At 34.6% G+C, this 22586-nt stretch overlaps 1 protein-coding gene across 1 annotated transcript; it reads left to right on the top strand.

Moving 5' to 3' along the window:
* The first annotated feature begins 385 nt into the window (after positions 1–385).
* Positions 386–22360, top strand: LOC115214828. Its single transcript, XM_029783859.2, has 7 exons — positions 386–470; positions 6009–6113; positions 12428–12505; positions 12902–12993; positions 18792–18850; positions 20345–20396; positions 22174–22360. Exons 2-7 carry the CDS (start codon positions 6042–6044, stop codon positions 22358–22360), a joined length of 540 nt encoding a protein of 179 aa, XP_029639719.1. The 5' UTR covers positions 386–470; positions 6009–6041.
* Positions 22361–22586: the final 226 nt, after the last annotated feature.

Below are 22586 nucleotides of genomic sequence, written 5' to 3'. Positions count from 1 at the left end.
GTTGTCGCAATGTTGAGACCTTTGTTTAGTACTGCCTCTTCAAATTTTTCCAGATCTCGTCTTTATATGTTAATTATTGCTTTCACAAGTGGGTGACGAAATTCGGTTTCATCGTCGTCCAATGTAAATAATGTAAATTATGTACAGAATTCTTCATCTCCAAAATATAGAACAGTATCATTACTCCATATTTCAAATTATTTTCACTTTACGTAATTTGCTGTTAAATCGAATATGAGTGTCTATTTTGAGGTAGAAAAATTCTTGTATTTAGGAATTTGAAATGCACGTGAGTGTTTGTTTGTATTACATCATTTTTGTTATATTATTTATTTTTTAGATTCAATCAAACAGTAACTTGCCATCGATTCCGATAAAAAAGAGACTGTTTAGATCTAGCATACCTGGCAAGTGACGTGCTTGGATGGTTATATAGTAAAAAGTACTTCGATAAATAGGTGCAAGAACAGGTAATTAATTATTCCTCATATACGAAAACACGGTAAGCGAATCTAGCTGGGAATTTGCAGAATTATTGGAGGTTTGGATAGACGGTCTTTCTTATTAATTCTGATTCTCTGCAAACTTTGCTTTTGCTAAAGCAATTAGGGGCGACAGAGTGCTCGACATATTAGAAAAGCACATTGCAATATCTGTTCCGGATCGTTATACTCTGACATGAATACCTACATCGGAATTGGTATCATTTGTGTTGACTGAAGTAAGCAGACTTGCACATGCTGTGATAGCTATCAGAGATTCGAATGCATGGGCAAATCTGTCTTCCTGGAAAAATGTCTCTCCCTGACAGATACATGCTCAATACCGAACGGCAGAGAGCGCTACATAAATAGTATCTAATATCTAAATTCGGCTTTAAACTATTGAAATATTTTATATTATCAATTTTACGTATTCTTAAAAATTATTTCAAAATATTAATGTGATTGCATTTTAACTATCATATACCTATGAATTACGGGTCAAATTTATCGAAAATCAAATATAATTGTTTATGACCATTTTCTGAAAATAAAATTAACTCTCATCTTTCCAAATGCTAGAAATATTATGCATAGAAATTTAAATATTAGTTTAAATTAGAAATAGAAAAAATGATAAATTAAATAGCAATTTAAATTTGAAATTAAAAAAAAATAAATATAATCAGTTTAGCTTAGAAAAAGAATAGCATTTAAATTATTTGTTAAATTAGAAATAGAACAAAATTAAACATTAGTTTAAATTACAAATAAAAATAAATAAATATTACTTTGACAGTCATTGTTTTTATGAAGCTACAATATTAAAATGCAACATTTATATTGCTTATCTGTTTATGTGTAAGCTTATTCTTCATGCAAAATATATACACATTAAATATGAACAACTATAGAAAAATTAGAATGTTATTGAAATATCTTCAAACTTCATATTTATTTCAGGAAGTAATTATTATGTTAGATGGCTTTCATTGAAAATGTTCATCTTTAGGTTGCCTTTATTGAGAAAAAAAGCATGTTTAAAACAATTTTATTTTGAAGCTGCTTTTCTCAAAAGATTTACTTCATATTCTTGAAACGGTGATACCTATCTACATATCTATTTATCTATAACTTGAGGCAAGCCCAACAATTTCAACACCAGTACTCAGCAAGTACTCATGCATCGACTCTGAAAAGATGGGCTGCAAAGTCGAACTTGGAGGTGTTTCAACTCAGAACGTAGAGACGGACGAAATAACGTCAACATTTTTGCTCGGCGCGCTAACAATTACGCCAGCTTACCGACTTATATTTCATATATTAATGATTGTGTTATGTTTTAAAAATTTGTTCACATTAATTTGATGGTTTACGCAATACAATTGGTTGAGTAAAATCGTTTTATTGTGTAATAAGAATATTTATTGCTGATGGTGACTTCTAATTTTCGGCCGCGAAGCAATCATCGGACAGTGACATTTAATTTCATCTTGGCTTTATATAGTTCCTCAAAGTAAATCCTTTTCAGAGTAATCGGAGTTCTGTTGATTGATGGTTAGGTTCCATGGTAGGTTGTGGTGACAAATGTTACGGAACTTTTTTGCTTAAATTTGTATAAGCGCTATCGGTATCACTCATGTAGCCCTTTTTGAAGTATGTATGTCTCCTATAAGACTTATGGCTATACAAAAGAACATTGATAGGTTGTTGGTTACGAGAACTGTAACTCGATTTGATTATTATTGGATTTGATCATTTATTAATATGATCTTTATCTTTGCATGAATGTTGAATATCTATTGGGTACGTTAGCTTTTACGTGAATGATTTTTAATGGTTGAAATAGAATGAATGTGGGAAGGTCTAGTGAGTTGTCACAATGGTGCAATGTGTTTTCCCATTTTTATATTGAGATGTAGTTTATCACTTAAATTTGCGAAATCCTATCTAGAAGATGATACACAGGAACAGTTCTACATGAAGTAATATTCTATAAAAGTAACACTTAGTTAAATCTAGTCAATAAAAATTCTCTGATACAACTTGCTACCACAATTTATTTATCACTCAACAGAACCCAGGCTACCCAGGAAACTGTTAACGTGAAAGAAACTACATAAACCCAAGATGAAATTAATTGTACCATAGCCCATTAATGGTTCAGCAGTCAGAAATTTGAAAGTTACTTTCAATAATATTCTTGCTACAAAGCGATATATATATATATTGGTTAAATCAAATTTCACTGTATAAATATATAAAATATGAATTACAGATATAACCACTATTATGCAACTGATGGATATGATGTAAACCATAATAAATAACAAATAATATAAACATAATTAATATAATAATAATATTAATATATATATTAATTTTTTTTCCAAAAGTATAAAAAGAATGATAAATATGATATAAGTTAAAACCACTACGTAGTTTCATGGCTATAATATTAATTCGAATTACAATTAAGTAAAATCAAGTAAAATAAATTCGAACAAAAATTAAAGTCAATCTTCGGTTAATGATAATAGTAAATAAATTAGCAAATAGAGGTAAACAATATTTTTTAAGAAATAAATAAAATAATAATTTTCTTATAAAAAAGACTCCATTATCTAAATTAGGATTATTTCATACAACCCATTTATTATGTTAAATATTAATTTTTTAAGGTAAAAAATAGATAGAAATATGTATTTATCTGATGAAGATATAATATGGCTTTAAAAAACATAATAAACTCTCGAATATCCTTAACACAGTTATAGTCCAATATTTAATTACCAAATTATTTAACAAAATAATCACTATTATTTTTTAGATTTAAGTTCACATCTAATAATTTAAAAAAAATATTTAAAATAAGTATCTAAATTATATCAACAAATGTTTTAATTAAACTCTAAATTTACTTTATATAAATGTATAGGCATATAATTAAAATAAATAAATTCATTAGTTCATTATTACTTACATAAATATTATAAATATCAATATAATATATTTATGAAATTTCTTCCATGTTGGTCGTTGGATGATGGTAGAGTATGGGGACTGTTTTTTGTCGTCATATTGTCTGAAATCTTCATTTAGCCGCTCCGCAATGCTCTTAGATGTCTCCACGATGTATGTCATGCTATGTTCATGTTTTTACAAGCACCATCCCTGCATCATATGCTGTGAAGTACATTTCTAGTTCTACAGTAATGCCAGGGCTAATCCTGAAGTACCACCTTGAAGAACAACATAGTAAAGTTTAACAAAGCACTATACATACCATTTCAAAGTGCACCCATCGGTGTCGGATTGGCTGGAGATGTGGCCGGCGTCTTCATGACCTGGTGGGACAGAAAACTTAAGCACTCCTTAACAGAACAATCCCCAGCGCTTCTACTCTACAGTACATATGTAGATGACATTAATATCATAGTTAAGACCGACTCTAGTAATGGTAATTTAGAAACTGAGAGGAACGTAATGGGGAATATCCAACATGTAGCTAACACCATTCATCAAGGTATCAAGGTAACTATTGATTAGCCTACTAGGCACCCCTACAATAGACTCCTCATCCTTCATACTGAACTTTGGTTAGAGACTGTCAACAATAGAGTGCAGCTCCTCCACTCCTACAACACGAAGCCCATAGCCACGAAATATGTTGTTAACAAGAACTCACCTTTGTCACACAACATGACAATTAACATACTGATAGCAGACATAGCATAATGAACAACGTGCCCCCACTATGCAAACCCTATGAGACGAACCCCCCCCCCCCCAAAAAAAAACAAAAAACAAATACAGAACTTCATACACCATATGTAATTCTCTGGATATTATCTGAAAGACAAGGTTCGAATATACGGGTGTGCTAGAAAGAAATTAGATAATAATATATATAATGATACCAGTGGTACCTGCCCTAGCTGAAGAAACAAAGAGTGGAATAGAATACAAAGAAACGTGTGACAAAGCCAAAGGGATAACAGGTGGTATAACACCGACAAATATCAGGAGTGATGTTTGTAGAGGCCACAGCCCATGGAGAATAGCCTGTAGACTTAGCAAAGCTCTGAAAGAGACCAAACTCAATATTAAGATTGCTGAAATGCCAGGGAACTCCGTCAAATCACTGGTATGTAGAACTGCCCATTTGAGAATACCGCATGCACCCATAAATAGTGCATGGTATGTAGGATTAGCCCTGGCATTAACTGTAGATCTAGAAATGTACTTCACAGCATAAGGTGTATTGAAAGTGCTTGTAAAGGCATGAACATAACATGACATACATAGGGGAGACATCTAGGAGGATTGCAGAACGACTAAATGAACATTCCAGACGATAGAAAGACAACAAGCAGTCCTCCTTACTCTACCAATATGCCAAGAACCAACATGGATGTAACCTGGGTCAACTTGACATCCGCATCTTATCCAAGCACCCAAAGGACCCAACACTCAGATAAATACAGGAGCACGTCCTCGTAAATGAAAACTTCTCCAATACTAATAAAAAAATATACATAGTAGACATCATACCCCCATACCCACAGTTTATACAGGTAGATTAGAATAGTTAGTGGGCTGTTATTTAGGTAGATGTATATGTGTCTGTAGGTGTATGCACATATGTACATGTATATGCACATATATGTAATCATATGGATAAACATACAGACGGATAGGTACATAGGTTATATGAACAGAGACGCAGACATACACAGATGAAGACCGAAACACATGACCATATATACACAAACACTTTACTTCACACAACGATACATATGGCGATAACGTCCACACATATGGAGATACACGTCCCTACATACAAACACAGAACATAGCTGCAAAAACACACACACACACACATATATATATACAAAAGTACCACAATACAAACACGCAATTACACGAATAAGCAGAATACATACAAATGTATAAACATACATACATTTTAGCATATGCACCCACATACATGCATATACACATGAATGCATACATAGGTACATGCATGCGTATGAAAACACACACCGACCCACTCACATGCGCACATACAAACAAAAAAAATGCGGTGTGAATAACGAACAGAGTCAAATCTATTGAAAAGGTTGCAAGACGCAACGAAAATTCTGGAAAAGTAAAGTAGGAAATGAGTGGAAATTTTTCCGGTGTGTGTGTTAACTTACAAAGGACTAAAAGAGAATGATTCTCCCTAGACACAATAGAATATGCTTCATCACAAGAACTCAAATAAAGAATCTTGCAAACCAAATCCCGAAACGAAATATATATATATATATATATATATATATATAAGTTCAGCAAAATTTAGATTCAGATATATATGTGGTTGAAGTTTGCTCGACATTTTAAAACTGATGTAATACTTACAGTGTTTAATAAAATGAAGTAGTATGAAACAATTGTACCACTCTACCTTGGATATCTTTGTTGCTTATTTCGAGTATATATATATATATATATATCTTTTTGTAACTTTAATATATTCAGGCAAAGTATATAGCGAAATATCTCGAGAAATCTATGGAAAAGGTTTTATCAGAAAGGAAGTGGTTAACCCAAGAATCTCGAGAGAGTGCCAAGAATATAATTAAGGTAAGAATTATGAAATATAATTTTATCAGTCCTTCGCTGTTATGTTTATCGACGAAGCAGTTTAAAAGGGGAAGACTATAAAAATAAAGAATTAATGCACGGAAGGAATAGTGAGAGTTCGAAACAGAAAGTGGTAAAATAATGCCTGCATATATGTCTGTGCGTGAGTGTGTGCCCGGGTTTGTATACGTATGTGTGTGCATGCGTCTGTATGGGTGTGTGTGTATACATAAGAACATATATATATATATATATAATATATATATATATATATATATATATATATATATTATTATATATTTATATTAATAATATATTATATTAATATTAGGAAATCAATATCAAAAACTTTTCAGAAAGATATACACGCGTGGAAAAATGCTGGTTGCATTAAAGATATATAAATATATAAATATAAATATGTATAAGAATATATAAAAGTATGTATAAGTATAAATATATAATGTATATGACAGTTAAAATTTTGAATTAATTATTTAAGGCATTTTACGATCGTTTCGCAGAAGAGTTGTCCCTACATGAAATCCTATATTGATAAGCATTACTGAATACATTTAACTAAACATTTAAATACATATATAGATCTTAGTTAAATATATTCAATAATGCATATCAATATAGGATTTCGTTATTACATCAATGAAATCCTATATTGATATGCATTATTGAATATATTTAACTAGAGATGATATATATATCTATATCTATATCTATATCTATATCTATCTCTCTCTCTCTCTCTCTCTATATATATATATATATATATATATATATATATATTATATATTTTACATACGTATATTGTGTGTGTATATATAGGTATATTATATATATATATATATATATATATATATATATATACTATCATTTCTAAATCTTTCAGAGAGAGAGAGAGAGAGAGAGAGAGAGAAAGAGAGGGAGTGAGAGAGAGAGAGATCTATTAAGTTGGTGCACCTCGTTAATTTGGAATAATATGCACACACAGCAATTGCTTGCAAATAACATCCTTGGCTTATACCCACCGGCAGAATGAAATTCATGTAGTCCTTGCAGAAAATTAGATTCAGTAGAGTATATTCACACATGCAAACTTTATTAAATATACAGTCCATAATAAACTTCCGATAAGCGAAGTGTACGTTCTCAGAAGTCAATAACATATGAATATATAAAAAATGAAGGATAGGGTCAATCCATTATGGCCGTTTCAAACAACTACTTAAATTGACTAAAGAATTCATCAAATCAGTTCGAAAGAAACTGTTTTCTATCAAATGTATACTTTAGAAGGAAGCATACTCCAAATAACTCAGCATAGTTGAAAATTTTAAAAGCTCCCTCAGCCAACATTCTGCTACTATTTCAGCTGACAAAATGAATCTACCAAATTTTTTTGTGTTTGAGGTTAGTAATGTATTATTACGAGGGGAAGGAATAAGCCACATCCAGAGACCCAATTATCCCCACTTCCTACAATAAAGGAAGCCATGACTACGTTTGTCTGTGAGATCTATAAAGGTAATGTCCATTATCTACCGCTAAATTGAAATGAAATGTTTGGTGGTGAGCTCCAGTCTACTATGTTATCAAGGTCATTTAAGATGGCCCCAGTTTACAAGTTATTGTGAAGCGAAATAGAGGGAGTAGAGGAAGGAAATTATAAAATTTATAAAAATAGACCAAACAAGGAAGAAATTCCCTCCAACTCTTACTAATTACCGCAATAGTAAGAGAGAAAATTAATAAACGATAAAGGAATGAAAGATATGGTGGCAAAAACTTAAATCATAGCGTAGGGAAGCATTGAAAGCGGGTAGAGACCTACTATAACATAGCTGAGCTTTAACATTATAGCGATAAGAAAAAATATATATAAGGTAACAAATAAAGAAAGGTATCTCTCTCTATATAAACGGCAGTTTGTCTGTGTGTCTGTCAGGTTGTAACCTCACCCTGACCACGGCTTTCAACCGATTCTGATGAAACTTGACACACACTTAGCCCAATGTCATAATTCAAAACTAACGCAGCGAAAATTTTGAAAAGTTCCCCCAGTTTTGAAAAGAATCGATAAATTCGACATGGGGTCGAGAATCTAAGCTTTTTATATGCAACACATTTTCTGTTATAGTTTTCGCAACTTGCAATCGATTTTCACCAAACTCATGGTGAAGCTTAATGTTACCCTAAGAAACGTAATTCTGGCGTTAGTTTTCCATGCAATACCTTACCATCAGAAAAAATCGATAAAATCATGCCATTTTGGAAATCGCGTTTTCGCCCAAAGGGACATATAGGAACATTGTATACACAGAAGACATTGCAACCTACACATGCACATTCGTTCCCTAGAGGGAAAGGACTAGATTGGGATTAGTCGTTGCCTACTAGGGGCTCTTACATACCCGGGCAACGCCGGGCTATGCTGCTAGTATTATATAAAAAATTATGACAAAAGTTTCTGAAAGAGATATCAGTGACATTAAGAATAAAAATAAACGGAAAAATAAATATAAAAATATCAAAATAATTTGTGTTTTGTTTGTTAGATCATAACTAATGATTACGAAGAAGTAACGATAAGAAATATTAAATATGTATTAGGTATAATGTAAGTAAGGGGAAACAAACTTTTCAAGAGGAAATGTTTTCAGATATAGCAATCTTAAAATTGTTTAATGGATTGACTCCTGTCCTTCATTTGTTATTCATTTATGTTATATATGTGTACATACATACACACACACACACACACATACATACATACACACACACACATACATAATACATACACACACACACACATATATGTATCAACAAACACACACACACACATACACACACACACATATATATATATATATATATATATATATATATATATATATATATATATATATACATATATCAATGGGAATTTGTGTGTGCGTCGTATAATCCGTGTGCATTCGAAAACAAAGTTGATGATTGGGTATCAAAATATTCAGTAATCTTTCGGTTACCAAATAAACTGTTTTGATTCAGATATCTACTTTATCTCAACAATCAGCTATAGTCGTTTGAAAGACAACGAACTGGTTTCACTCGAAAGTGAAAAGAGTTTCACACTTTCTAGTGGAACCAAAATGACAGTATTGTATTACAAAATTGACAATGTGTGAATAAATAAGTTCTCCGATTTGCTTCTCCGATTTGTCACTCATTGAAAGACATCCATTTCTCTATATGTAAATACAGTAACTCGCTCTCCCTCTCACATGCTACGCACACGCACACATACATAGAAAAACTGTATGCATATGTATTTATATACGTTCCCATGAAAGGAAATGTGTGTGTGTGAGAGAGAGAGAGAGAGAGAGAGAGAGAGAGAGAATGATTGAGTGCCATTTACATGAACATGACAAACGGTTACATAAATTGACAGCACACACCTTCACTCACTATCTCTCTCTCACACACACACGGAAACACACACATATACACACACACACAAAAACGTCCATTTCATATACACATACATGTATCTTTCACTTTCTCCTGTCTTTCACTTTCTACTCTCTTCAAAGCATAAAGAAATAAAGATTTTTACAGAAATTAACGAACAATCATATGATCGGGTCGACACCGTTGCAGCTTCAGACGAAAGAGTGCCATAAAATAACTTCCTTTGGCATCTCACCCCACATACTCACAAACACTCGATAAGAATTCTGTACGAATTAGGTTATTTTTAGTTCTGTGCACGCGCAAAATTACAGATCAAATACAATTGAAATGACCTTTTCTTTTTATTCTGTAGGAAATTTTCGCAGAAATCCTGTCCGTTACCTATTGTTTCTCACATGTGCGAGGTGACATTTTCGCCCATCCCCTTATTTTTTCCTAAATTTCTTCCGATTCCTGTTTTTGATACAGAAGATAATGATTTAACCAAAAATATACGTTCTCAAAATTGCAATTTTCTCCCTTTTTTCCAAATGTTTTACTCCGTAATCCACGGGGGAAGATAGTACAACTATTTAAGAATGTTCTTTTTCTTAAAGAATCACCAAAATCTTTCCAAACATGCACCCATCACGTCACCACTTTCATAATGCTACAACTCTCAATGTTTCACTTTTAGGTTTTGAAAGCGGGAAGGTTCTTCAGAAATAATGTCGTTTACCTGTTGTTTCTTGCATGTCACGTTTTATGGTGGTGGTCTGGTATTTTTTACGTCTGCTATTTCAGTACAATTCTACGCATGTATGAAACTTTGAGAAGTTTCAGCTTTTTTGAAAGCGAGTAGCTGATGGGTGGGTGAGGTGTTGGAAGGGGTGGTCAGTGTTTCTTTAAGAATAATTAAAGTTTAGAAAAAATATATTTCCCAGATTCGTAATCTCTGCATTTTGCTACATGGATAAAAAGAGTGAAATTCGAAAAACGTTACAAATTAAGAATTCGCGGTGGAGATGGTGGGAAATAAAGGGATTTCAGTGCAAAATCGTAATGACATCCTTTTATACAATCAAACAATACACAGTTTGTGACCCTTCTTAAGAACAGAAAAAAAACATTCATGCAGACCCTTGCAAATTGTATCCTCCTCAATTTACTTTTCAACAAACAGTTATCTCAATTACGCCAGTAATCCAGTTCCCTATACATAGTTGAGTGCCTGGGCATCTCAATTTAGTCTTGCACAAAGCTTCTAAAACGAGGCATTATACGGTAATATATTAATACACATGGAAATGATAATCGTTGGGAATGTAAAATCTATGAGAAATGTATTATACAGTTTGAAAATAGAAGTGCTTTTGGAAATATGTAGATTTGAAGAGTTTTCACTATGTGTACATACATAAACACATGTACGTACTGAACACATATATATTTATCATTTTCTACTACAGCAGAAAACATTGAAAGAAGGTATACGTTAATGCCTTTTCAGAGAAGAAAGACCATTGCAGAGAGGAAGCAAGAGAATGTTAAGTCTATGCTCATAATATTTTCCACGTGTTAGTCGCCGTAAAGTCTCTATATAAACATCACTATCGTTTAACATCCGCTTTTCATGCTGGCATGGGTAGCATGATTTGACTGAGGACTTGCAAGCCAGGAGGCTGCACCAGGCTCCAATCTTATCTGGCCAGGTTTCTACAGCTGCATGCCCAACCACTCCGAGAGTGTAGCGGGTGCTTTTTACGTTCCAGTCAGGCGGCACTGACAATGACCATCCTCGATTGGTGCTTTTTTATGTGCCACCGGAACGGATGCCAGTCAGGTGACACTGGCAACGATCACGCAACACATGACCATACCAGCGCAGTCATCTCTCTTGCACACCACATCTGATGCCCTCAGGGCGCTTCACTCTGTCGTGTATGCACACTGACATTACACGTCCAGCAGAGCATTCTAGCTTCATTTCTTTCAGCCTACGCATGTCCTCAGTAGTCATATCCCATGTGTCACTGCAGTGTAGCATGGCTGTCTGCACACATGCGTCATACAGTCTAAATTTCACTCTGAGTGAGAGGCGCTTTGTTACCAACAGAGGTAGGAGCTCTCAGAATTTGCACAAGCTATCCTTTTTCTAGCAGCTACGCTCTCAGAGCATCCACCCCGCTACTCCTCAATCATCTAGATAACGGAAGCCACTAATTACTTCTAGCCCCCCACCCCCAATGACTTGTGACGGAAAATGTGTTTTGCACATTTTCAGTTAGTCTTCCTTTGATATTACTTGCACATCTTATGTGTCCATAGCTTGCACTGGTTACATCTTATGGAATTTCTCCCTACACCTTTTCTATAGATCGAGCATGCCATCTACCTGAAGGGGTTTATGATTTGTCTGCATTCCTACTTACTAAGGCATTGGTTTTTGTTAAATTGACTTTAAGGCCCTTTGATTCTAGACCTTGCTTCCACACCTGAAGTTTCTCCTCTGGTCGGCGGCCCAGCTTAGTGAAACAGTTCTCCTCATAAGATGGAGGTGAAGTGTCACGGAAAAGCGCTATATATGCATAATATGCATGAATAGTAAACAGAAGATTGTGAAATATATAGGTAGCCCTATAGAGACTCATATTCACATACACTGTAGAATATATTATATACGCGCACGAATTATGAAGTGTAATGTGTTGCTTGTGTATGCGTGCATCACTTTGTTAATACATGTGTTTATGTGAGTGCGCACGCGCGCGTGTGTGTACGTCTGTATGTGTATATATTTCACAGTGTTTATTCGTATATTGCTTTTTCTCCCGTAATATTTGGAGCATGTCATTATTCTTCAGAAACTGAGTAAGAAAGTCCATGTAGGTTCCCAACATTCACAACAGGCGGAAGCTAAATTGATTAAAAGATATGAAAATGTAAGCCAATGTTTATTATATTGCATTCGTCATTTATTTCACATATATAAATATGAACCGAATAGTTTATGCATAAATTAATCTATAAGACATTCTTTTTTACCTTTGGTTTGAATTTCAGTTTTACATGTTATCATCTGTACATAAATTCGGTGGTAATCAATTCAACGCAGTCACTATATATTATTTATTTATTAATATAAATTTCTCCTTGTATATTATGTATTTGAAAGAAAAATGTAAAATGTAAGCATCATTTAATTGAATAATCTTGATGATAAGAATAATTTCACTTTCATGACAAATTAAATAACAATTGAATTTGTTAAACAGGCTCTCTTGCTTCACTGTATAAAGTTATAGAGCTAAGCATAAATTATATTCTTTATATTTCAGCTAAAACTCTCAGACAATTTTCTCGAAAATACTTTTGCTTTAAAGAAGAGACGTACACAATTAATAATTTCGGACATGTTGAAGAATGATATGTGAGTTATTTAAAGAATTTTGCATTTTGACATTATACATAAATTATTATTATTATTATTATTATTATTATTATTATTATTATTATTATTATTATTATTATTATTATTAGTAGTAGTAGTAGTAGTAGTAGTAGTAGTAGTAGTAGTAGTAGTAGTAGTGTTAGTATTATTATTATTGTAAAGGCGACGAGCTGGCAGAATCGTTAGCACGCTGGGCGAAATGTTCAGCGGCATTTCGTCTACCGTTAGGTTTTGAGTTCGAATTCCGCAGAGGTCGACCTTTCCTTTCATCCTTTTTGGAGTCGATAAAATTTGTACCAGTTATGTACTGGGATTGATGTAATCTCTTTCCCAAACTTTGAAACGTTGTACTTCTAGTTGAAAAGATTATTGTATCGAAACTAACAGCTTATTTTCCTGGGTATGATGGAAAGTGTCACTTGTATTACTGTTTATGTTTCAAGACCCCCGTGAATAATTCTTCCATTTCCAAGCAATGCTGGTTTTTGTTGGTACCCTGCCTTCACAGTTGCTCCGGTTTTTTTCAGCCATGCTGATTGTTGAGTGTTGATACTTCCAAGCGTAACAATTACTTATGGTATCACGTCTACTCCCTTCATTACTACAAACTTCGTATTTCACACTTGAAATTGTCATGGTTGTTTACTTTTTCTTCTTGTTTCAAACTGATCGTGTTGTCAGCGGGGCATGCTATGTCTATCAATATACATGTTCTTTCATTTTTGTTTATCACAACAATGTCTTTTTCCCGATGTCTCGTCTGGTGATCTCACTGGAGCATTGCATCCTACAGGGTTTTGCAATCCACATTTTCCTGATAGCACGTCTTTGCTTTCTCTAGGCCGTGATTTCCATAGAGCTCTCAATCAATCATTCTTGCCTCACTGTCGTGATGTCTTTTGCATTGTGCCAATTTCGGGCGTTCGCTAACTATGAGCCTTACTGTTTCACCATAATTAAATATTGAGATTGATTTTCTCGTGCTACCGCTCTCTTTTTCTCTCTACCTTTGTTCCTCTATGGCCCTGTCTGTTTCTATATCATGTGGCTTTGCAGTATTGAGAAGGATGTTGAAGACCACACAGAAGCCCTTTCCTTCTAGATATGAGTGATAGTTAACCTACGAGAGATCACCAACCCTTTCTCGGTTAGCCTGGTGCAAAACTCGCCCCCAATTACCACTAAATATGGCGGATATGAAGAGACCACTGCACTGCGTATAGGAAACGTTAGAAAGATTGCTTGATAAAGGCTAATGTAGCTACATGCACCAACAAGATCAGAAACAACAACGGATACAGTTCACGTCATATTATTGGTCCTTAACACTTGTTCCTGAGCTGCATATATGAATGCTACTGTCTCTTTCTTCAGGTCATTCCTCCTCATCCATAGCCACCAGGCCTCTGTATCCATAAAATTTCAATCATCAATGAAGATGATGTTGTTGATTGTTTGGGATTTTTCCTTTAGTTGTTACCCCAGTTTCATTTTCCTGAGTACCAATGTCAGAGGTATCATGTAGAGAACGAAAAGCAACAATGATTGGCTGTTACCCTGGAAAATTCATCTTCTGATACCCAGGGTTCCCAAGCATTCTCCATAAGATGCCAGTTCAGTTTCCTATCCCATCATACTTCTCTTCAGGAAATCCGTTACATTCCTCGCAATTACAAACACATCTAAGAACTCAACGATACACGAATGTAGAATCATATTATTTATGACAGTCAATCGAAGTCACGCCTAGATTTGTACATATTATTATTGTTATTATTATTATTATTATTATTATTATTATTATTATTATTATTATTATTATTATTATTATTATTATTATCATTATTATTATTATTACGTTTACTTTTAATCTGCATGTTTGTTACAGTCACTTGCTGAAACACACCCAAACGTCCTAGAGTGAATGCAAGATTATAAATATTAATATTATTAGTATTGCGTGGGAGAACATGCCATCAAAGTGACACTGGTGTAAAATATACGGAGCCCAGTATACCATCATCACTATCCGTGGTAATCTCATATCAAAATAAACTGCGCATGACCTTGCATGTGGGCCCAGTTAGAATTTTTTCAGGTCGAGTAGACCATTCCGCTCAAAAGTTCCCCGAATATGGGTTGTTTAATGATGTAGAACGAAACACCCACGTTTCCAAAGGTGAATTATTCAAATCCCAAATAATTCCTCTCAACACATGGCTGTGATGGTCCCCCCCAACTTCTGCTCGTGGTTAGAGATGCATAATTCATCAGTCACTAAGGGACTTGGGCTATTGGTTAAGGTCATACAACTGGCAAGAACATCTGTGGTAGAGAGCCGGGGTGTACGTGCAGCTTTGAGTGTGCTTTTTCTGCTGCTGGGAGTGTGCGAATTGTTCCCGGTATTGTATTTTGTTAGTTCTTTTTCCTTGAGGTGGGTGCTCTCTTTTGTTGTGTTACTGCTTGTATTGTATGTTGATTAGGTAATGTTTTTTTTCTGATTCGCTGGTGGGAGTTTATTTCATTAAGTAAATGTTGTATAGTGTGTGTCTTGTATTTCTGGGTTGTTTTGTTAAGGTTATATCATTGGATTGATAGTTTCTTGAGTTGGATGTTGGCTGTCCCTAGCAGGTCTATATTTTGGACAATGTGCAGGTTTGAGGATCCAGGTATAGCTTCTACATTTTTGTTCATATGGGTTTTTGTCATGCCCAGTGCCCCACATTTTGAATACTTCAATTTCGAGGTTTTGTACTTCGACAATTTCTCTACTTCTTTTTTGACAATATTTTGATCAGAAGATGCTACAATGTCTCTCAGGAAGCAGATGGCTTTTCCCATTCCCTGAATATTATGTATGGACGAATAGCTTTTCTTCCTTTGTCGGTTGGCACCGACATATCCCAAATGATTGTGGCCTGATGGTTGTCTTGTATCTTGTTTGGCTCATGCCTATATTCCCTGTTGTCAGTATTTATGTTCTAATGTTGGCATATTGTTCAGTGGATATACCTGTTTACTTTGTCGTGTCTGTATACATATTCAGACTTGGCAAGGACTGGGTAGCCCGAGATGATGTGGTCAACTGTCTATCTGTGTCGGTTACATATTCTACATTTGGTGATGAGGCCTGTTTTCATTATTTTTTTTTATAATTGCTTCTAGTCAGGCATTGGTCTTGTGCAGCGATAAGCAGTCCTTCCGTTCCGGCTTTTAATCCAGAGCTTTTGACCCATTGTTGGTTTTTTCTTAGGTGCATTTCCTCTCAGTCAAGCCTTGCAGAGTACTGGACATGAAGCAAATTTCCTCTCCATTTCTTCTTCTGCCTCTTTTGGAATTCAATTTTTATGTTGCTTTTTGTCTTTCTGGCCATTTCTGCTATGCTGTCATCTGAGGTCACTGTGTCAGTGTAGTTTGCTCCTGTTTTGTGTTTTGTCGTCTCCTTGCGTATAGAGAAAGGCGTTGTTTTTCTCCTCTTGCTTTACTATTTGTAGTAGTCTTCCCCTCCTCTTTACTTCTAAATACATTGCTAGTGAAACTTTTCTTATTTCATAGTAGTTTTTTATCTGTTTCAGGCCAGGGCTTTCTTCTAGACGGGTTAGATATATTGTACCTGCTTCTGCGTTGGAGAGGTGACTTCGGTAAGCTGTTAGTATTTGGGTAGGGGATTCTATGTCGGTTTCGCAAATCTCTTATATTCCAGTTTATTATGTTAAAGCTGTTACTTATGACCCGTATGACTAGCGTGTTTATCCCTATTATCTTGTTTTTAGCATTAAGTTCATTTAAATGGTAAAGAAACAAGAAGAAGAGAGCGACTGTTATTGTTAAAAATTAGAGACTGCCCCTTGTTCATTAAAACTAAAATGAAACTACATTCCGCGTGCCATTTACAAGTTGAAGATATAAAATGAAATGAAATTCATAGCTAGAAAACGTTGAAAAATTCAAAATGAGCAATTGTCTTGGCTGTGCCGTATGTACAATGGAGTGGCTCATGCTATTGCCCATATAACGAATGCCCTACACTTGCTCAAAACATCTCCAAGTTGTTGCGACACGACCAGGTAGTGAAAGAAATGCGACGGAAACTGTGCGAAAAATGGGGGCTAGAGAGAGGCAATACGTAGTATGAGAACAAACCGTAGAAAGCAATGTGGTCGGAGACGAGAAAAACACATTTTGCATTTGTGAGTTCCTGATAAATTTGCATACATATATATTTTTCAATAGGTTCGAAAAATTCTTGTTTAGCAGCGTCCCTTTTCAGAGTCTGTGCAGCAACGGGCAGCTACATCAATTTGATTGTAAAAGTAAAAGGACACCATTCTCAAGCATTTAGCATTGACTGTCCGTACGTGCTGTCTCTCGGGTAATTGCTATGGGTGCTGCTAGACGCTACGCGAGGCATCCACTTGAACTAGGAATCGGATGATTCATGTCAGCTTCTGTGGACAACATCTCCGCAATAATGTCGTGTGTCTATGACATTGAGTTAATCGGCACTAACCTAATGGAGTACGAAACAGTGAGAGGAGCAAAGATTAAACAAGAGGAATCGGTGGACCTCCAGCTGGCACCTGGTGAGGCAGGTGTATGCAGGCTGAAAGTGCCATTTGTTACTGGACTGAATAATATATTAAGTTGCTGGGGATCTTGTTTGGACAGGAACTACAGGAATATAAGTATCTTAAGTGAGACGTGAAGAGAAACGTGGTCAGTCATGCGAAAAGTAACAGTTCATGAAATGTGGTTAATGCCTATATCGCATCCTTCATCTTCCACTGCGTGATCGGCATCCCTTGCTTTGCTTCGTTGTTGACCAAGCTGGATCGCTAACTCTTCTGCTTTCTGTGGAAGGGATGGATGCCGGTTATCAGACTGGCCATTGGCTACTGAGATTCTGTGACCGTTAGTTTCCATTAAGGTTCAAGAACGGTAGATACCTCCTGTCAAAGAGTGTATACTGCAGTTTTTATAGTGTTATGTCGTGTTTGTTTGTATCGTATAGCGTTGTACGAATAACATTGCTTTGATTAGAACAGACATTCGCTATCAGAGACAATAGTTAATTTATATTCAATGACAATTTTTTCGACAGAGATCTGCAACTGCGATGGTAGCGAGAATAGTCCCCACCACCACCACCATTTCCGAATCAAGTAATGGCTGATTACTTTAATGCAAAATACACTAGAGAAATGGAAACTCTTTCTCCATATACTTATAAGAAATTTCGAAAATACACCTCTAAGTTTGCTTCGTTTTGTGGAATGAATGCATATAGAAACTATAAAGAAAAAGGAATATCTTCTCAATGGAGTTGATGAGTAAATTCAACTCACCACAGAATATAAAATGAAGACAAGGACTCCTCCGTTCTCATATAACAATAATCATATATCAGGACTCCAATGGTTGATTCTCGTAAACTAGCCTAAATAATGTGTACAAATTATTGAATACATAACCCGTGACATAAGATTCCAAGAACTATTTGTTACTCTTCTTGACTGGAAGTACTCACCATTCTTAATTGATAAAGGAAATAAACAAATTTATAAAAGTGTTAAGTATTACGGGTTGTGTTAACAGTTTTACCATAAAAGCAATACAAAAAAAAAAACAGCCAACGTCTTGCAACGAATTTATGAAAATTAATTTTAGTCTCAAATAACCGAAACTTCAAAACGGTGTCCATATTCACCATTTCTTTTATATTTTGTTCACTTTCGTGCTTTGAGAATAACTAATTCTATTCAATCGTATATTTTAAGGAACCAGGTCTCAGACATGGATATACAAGCTGTCTATTATGTGGTAAATAATTCAATTCGTAAGCTAATGAATATTTTATTAAATTTTAAACAAATTATAAAGCTTTTATTCACTATAATTTATATGATTAGCAATGTTTGTTTTTATACATTCTGCAAATTGAACGACCCTTGTAATTTTAGGTGCACATATACTCTCAAAGGAACATGAAATGTTTTCATAGTCTAACATTTCCAACAACTAGAAAGCTCATTTTTCATAGAAGTTATTGTTTACCCGCCAAAAAATTGTCTTCGCACTCCTGCATAAGAACTAAAGGCCAGAAGAGTAGCAACTATATATTGCATTAATTATGGATCTATGTTCAAATTCCACCTAGAATTCACATTGTCTTTTATCCTTTCGGGGTCGATAACATATGTACTACTTAAACATGCATGTTTTATTTCAATAGCTGCCAATTGTCTTTCATTTTGCTATAAAGAAATGAGAGGCGTTACTTTTCAAGATTGATTAGTTGCTTCGTAAAGCCGAGATCAGCAAGTTGGGACTTTACCAGCAATTCACCTGTAGAGAGATTGCATGGGAAATAACTGAGTTGAAAGGTGTTGCTCTAAGAAATCATAACTAGGAGGACTCAGATCATTAATTTCACAGTAATGGAGACTCCAGTATGCGACGGAGAGTATGTACAATATCCCTTCATACTCATATGAACAATGTTCAAATAAAAGATTCGACTACATATGCCTTTGGGTATAATAGAAAAACACCTTTGGAAAGCCGGATATATAACGTAATCCAAACTTTTGTACTGGAGGTAATTTCCGCTATGTGAAAAATAACCGTAATCTAAGCACAGCCCATATATAATGATTATTATAAAGATGACGATAATTGATTGAGTGCGTGAGTGAATGTGTGATCGAGTGATCGATTGACTGACAGATTTATTTGTTGATTGATTGATAGTTTCATTGATCGAGTGCTTTCTTTGATTGACATCTTATTGCTTCAATAGTTGAAATAGTTACACATTCAATTAGCAAGTATAGCCTATGAAATTGAATATGCGACTTGAGATGACAGCTGAATTACATGTAAAATCCATGTGATAGGCATCTCGAAAGAGCTTTAAATCAAATTTCGTAAAGAAGGTTTTACAATTCATACGAAAGCATCGGAATGACCAGGCATACAAAATTCAATGGAAAAAAAACATAAACGCTCACTTACAAACACACACGCAATATAGTATTGTACAATGGTTTATCATTTTCTAGCTATTACATTTTGAAGATATTCTTTTCTACTCTAGGCCCGAAATTTTGGGGAGAGGGCAAGTCGATTAGATCGAACCCAGTACACTCCTGGTACCTAATTTATCGCCCCCGAAAGGGAAGAGGCAAAGTCGACCTTGGCGGAATTTGAACGCAGAACATAAAGGCAGATGAAATGCCGCTAAGCATTTCAGCCGGTGTGCTAAAGTTTCTTCCAGCTCGCCGCCTTAACATTTTCAAGATATTAATTTGATACATTTGAACTTCTGCAGATATCCCCATCGCTATGCTGCAGCCACCAGTATTCTATAAAGGAGCGCCTATGTGAGTATCACATTCATTTCTCTCTTATCATCGCCATTATGCATCTGTTGGAAATGCTCATCAACATGAGCAACGGCAGCAATAGTATGATTACATTTATGGATATTATTTCATTTCTTGTATATAATTCTTACTCAAAATCTGGTATCACACATATCATTGGTACTTCTGTATGTACATTACTTATATTCCGTTAATTTTCACATATCTTCATTTATATTCTATCTCCGAGTCACAGTTATGAAATTATAAAATTCTAACTCCAGACTCAGTCTTCCTGCAAAGTAATATTTATAGGAAGGAATCAGCACACAAAAAAATTTCAGGAAAATAAAACAAAACATATCAACACTCAAACGCTATGGAACTGAACTTGGAACCAATTGGATGGACAACAAACTCCGTATTACAAATCTCCACATCTGCGCCACCTATGCATTTATATATAAATGTATATATCTTGAAATACAACAAAATCTGTTTCAACACACGTATTTACATCAGCAATCTTGGAAAACGAATACACACACATACACACATACACACATACACACAAACACACACACACACACACACACACACACACACACACACACACACACACACACACACACACACATATATATATATATATATATATATATATATATATATATAATAAATATTCGGAAATAAATCCAAGCTTACAGGGAAAAATCAGATTTAGGATTGAATCCAATTTTATAGTAAAATATTATATTATATTAAATTAGAGAGAAAACCACTATTAGGCAAATCATACAATGAAAAACTTAAGCCAATACATTTAATTTATATTATTTAAATATATAACAAAATTATTAAAAAAATATAATTAATATATCACTACGATCGTTTCATTGCTGTTAATTTCTTTAAATTTTCGAGTTACAGTCATTCATCAGGTGGTTTAAATATTTATCTTGGCGAGGTTTAAACAATATAAATATATATATATATACCTATATATATATATATATATATATATATCCATTATCCGAGTGAGTGAATAATCGAAAGAAGAGCACTCACCCAATTATTGGGAGTTATATGTATGGATTAAAACAGTTCGATCCGTACATATATATATATTGATAAAAATAGTAAGATAACAAGAGAAAGAAAGAGACCACGTTATTATGTAAATAGAGGAGTTTGTCTGTAAATATAATATGTGACAATTATTCGGTAGCCATCATAAAACTCCGAGTTTCGGATGCCGAGGGGGAAATCCACGCTACCATCTCTTCAGTAATCCGGCCATCGGAAAAATGCTATGAAAAATGACCGTTATACAAAGGAAAATTACTGTGTGATTGATCGTTATTAAGCCAAAAGAACTATTCGAATGACCACTAAGTAAGGGAGTATAAAAGGTCATAGTATTCGCGTAAGCGTGCCCATACCTACACATGAGCCCGCAGACCCACGTGCGTGCGCCTAAAAGTATGCATTCATCCACCTTCACTTAAAAACGTACACAAAAGTCTACAATAGAATAGTTGATTGACAGCCTGGCCCTGACGGACGAATTCTCGATGTAGAATACACATTTTCGTGGGTGAGGCTCATGAAAGGTTTTCCAGTTCGCTCATTATTTTCCAGGGACGTCATTCCGCTTTCGAGGCACACGTACTACTCCAAAGATTACGTACGCTCCATTGCCACATCGCCGTAAACTTTCCGAAGTATGTCCAATATCTCAGTAACAGTCTTCCCAAGTGTGACACAAAAATCTAACGTTTGCATTTTGTGTCAGTATACACATGAACACAGCAACACAAACTTCACAACTTGAGAAGCAAACAGAGCACACTGCCTCACGAATGGCACCACTACCTCTCAATGCAAACGCAACCGTGTGCTGTCATGTTTTGAGAACTAGAGAACAAGCCCCAGAACTATTTGAAACCACCTTGTATAAGAGCGAATATTTACGTATATGAATGTGCGTATGTGTGCATCCGCATATGCGCCTGTATACGTGTGCGTGCTGTGTTATGATATATATTTGTATCGATGTGTAATTATAAATATATTTGTCGTGGTGGGTGCATGTGTATATGGATATATATGAAGATTTGTATGGACTTTTCATACATCTTCGCATATTAAATGATATATATATATATATATATATATATATATATATATATATAGCTAATGTAGGAT

This window comes from Octopus sinensis, linkage group LG8, assembly GCF_006345805.1.
Source record: "Octopus sinensis linkage group LG8, ASM634580v1, whole genome shotgun sequence".
NCBI classification, from domain to species: Eukaryota; Metazoa; Mollusca; class Cephalopoda; order Octopoda; family Octopodidae; genus Octopus; species Octopus sinensis.
This window is presented reverse-complemented; position numbering and strand designations above follow the sequence as displayed.

What these genes read in the sequence shown, in the direction of transcription:
- LOC115214828 (XM_029783859.2), top strand. Translation starts at nt 6,042, where the DNA reads ATGGAAAAGGTTTTATCAGAAAGGAAGTGGTTAACCCAAGAATCTCGA. An exon ending in GTGCCAAGAATATAATTAAG is followed by an intron (nt 6,114 to 12,427) that starts GTAAGAATTATG and finishes ATTATTCTTCAG; the next exon opens with AAACTGAGTAAGAAAGTCCA. An exon ending in TTCTATAAAGGAGCGCCTAT is followed by an intron (nt 20,397 to 22,173) that starts GTGAGTATCACA and finishes ATTTTGTGTCAG; the next exon opens with TATACACATGAACACAGCAA.